This window comes from Malurus melanocephalus, unplaced genomic scaffold (genome assembly GCF_030028575.1).
Source record: "Malurus melanocephalus ecotype Western Australia unplaced genomic scaffold, MMel_1.1 scaffold_770, whole genome shotgun sequence".
NCBI classification, from domain to species: Eukaryota; Metazoa; Chordata; class Aves; order Passeriformes; family Maluridae; genus Malurus; species Malurus melanocephalus.
The window spans coordinates 21,657-23,268 of NW_026624002.1; the positions used below are offsets into that span (position 1 = coordinate 21,657).

The 1,612-nt window shown below is 52.8% G+C and overlaps 1 protein-coding gene across 1 annotated transcript in view; it reads right to left on the reverse strand.

The window, feature by feature from the left end:
• Nucleotides 1-453: 453 nt before the first annotated feature.
• The window catches only part of JAKMIP3 (Janus kinase and microtubule interacting protein 3), a 43,616-nt gene continuing 42,457 nt past the window's right edge, over nt 454-1,612 (reverse strand). The window contains exons 22-23 of the mRNA XM_057385005.1: nt 1,168-1,240; nt 454-518 (exon numbers count right to left, since the gene is read on the reverse strand). Of these exons, the coding sequence (XP_057240988.1) occupies nt 1,190-1,240 (51 nt within the window). The 3' untranslated portion in view covers nt 454-518; nt 1,168-1,189. The remainder of the gene's footprint in view (nt 519-1,167; nt 1,241-1,612) is intronic.

Below are 1,612 nucleotides of genomic sequence, written 5' to 3' on the forward strand. Positions count from 1 at the left end.
CCAGGGATGGTCAGTGTGCAGGGCATGGTCAGTGTGCCAGGGATGGTCAGTGTGCAGGGCATGGTCAGTGTGATGGGCATGGTCAGTGTGCCAGGGATGGTCAGTGTGCAGGGCAGGGTCAGTGTGCAGGGCAGGGTCAGTGTGATGGGCATGGTCAGTGTGCCAGGGATGGTCAGTGTGCAGGGCAGGGTCAGTGTGTGGGGCATGGTCAGTGTGCAGGGCATGGTCAGTGTGTGGGGCATGGTCAGTGTGCAGGGCATGGTCAGTGTGCCAGGGATGGTCAGTGTGCCCAGCATGGTCAGTGTGCCCAGCATGGTCAGTGTGCAGGGCATGGTCAGTGTGCAGGGCATGGTCAGTGTGCTGGACAGTGCCCCTGTGCCCGTCATGCTCTCTGTGCCGGATGTGGTCAGTGTGCAGGGCAGGGTCCCTGTGCCCATCATGCTCTCTGTGCCAGGCTCGGGAAGCAGCGCTGTCCCCAAGTGAGGAGCAGCAGGAGCAGCTGCAGCGTCCCCGGGAGGCTGAAACGAGACACAAAGACAGCAATCAGAGAAAAGCCCACCTGGGCAAAAATAACTCACAAAAGTTCTTTGATAACAAAGGCTTTTGCTATATTCCATTGGTGTTTCCCTCTGTCATCCATGCTGTGCTCATTTCTGGCAGCACACACAGCAATAGGGCAATGTATCCCCTATTTACAGGGGAAAAGGGGGTTCAGGGAGTACCCAAAGGCACAGTGCCTGGAGGAACGCACCCCAATAAAAACCCTGTTCCCCCAAACACCCTGGTTGGCAGGACAGGCTCCCTGGCTGCCTGGGGAGAGGGGCTGAGGGTTCCCATGATCTTCCAGGAAGGATTCACTGCAGCAACCTCAAGAGGAATAACCCAGACTGGGTGTTCTCCCTGGCTTGCTAAAGTTCCCCTGCTTAATTTTACCTTGTCCTTTCCTTAATTTTACCTTTTAAGCCTGCTTAATTTTACCTTGCTCTTCCCTCTAAAGAAGGTAACTCTGTTTGACAAGTTTTGCCTGCTGGTGCCCATGTTTCACAATTTTTTTAAGGAATTGGATATTCCCATTTCTGGGTTCTCTGGAATGCCCAGAGACCCTTCAATCCTCTGATGCAGCTCTGATGCTTTATGAGAAGGAGAGAGAGCAGACCCAGGGCTTACCTTGTGCATGTGGCCTGAAGGACTATGACCAAAGAATGAAAGCTAAAGAGAAAAATAAAAACAAAAATAAAAACTGAAAAGGGGAGGGAAGAAAGGAAAAAATGGAAGAGAAGAAAGAGATTAAGAGTTTACAGTGTGTTTAGCTGAGAAATAAGCTGTGGTTACAGACAGAGTGCAACAAAACTCTCAGGTGAGTGGAAATATGGAGTGTGAAGTGAAGYCCAAGGGCTCAGGGCTCAGCTTGGCTCACTGTGAGAGCTCCTGTGTCCCTTGGACTGGTGACAATGATCCCCTGCCCCTCTGAGCCCAGCCAGCCACAGCCACGGCCTCAGGAATGATGGGGGGAAACATCAGCTGAATTGTAAAAACACAGCAAGGCAGCCCTGCTGAGCTCTGGGCTCAGCCTAAGGGGCCAGTCCAGCTCAGCCCCTGCTGTTCCTGACCA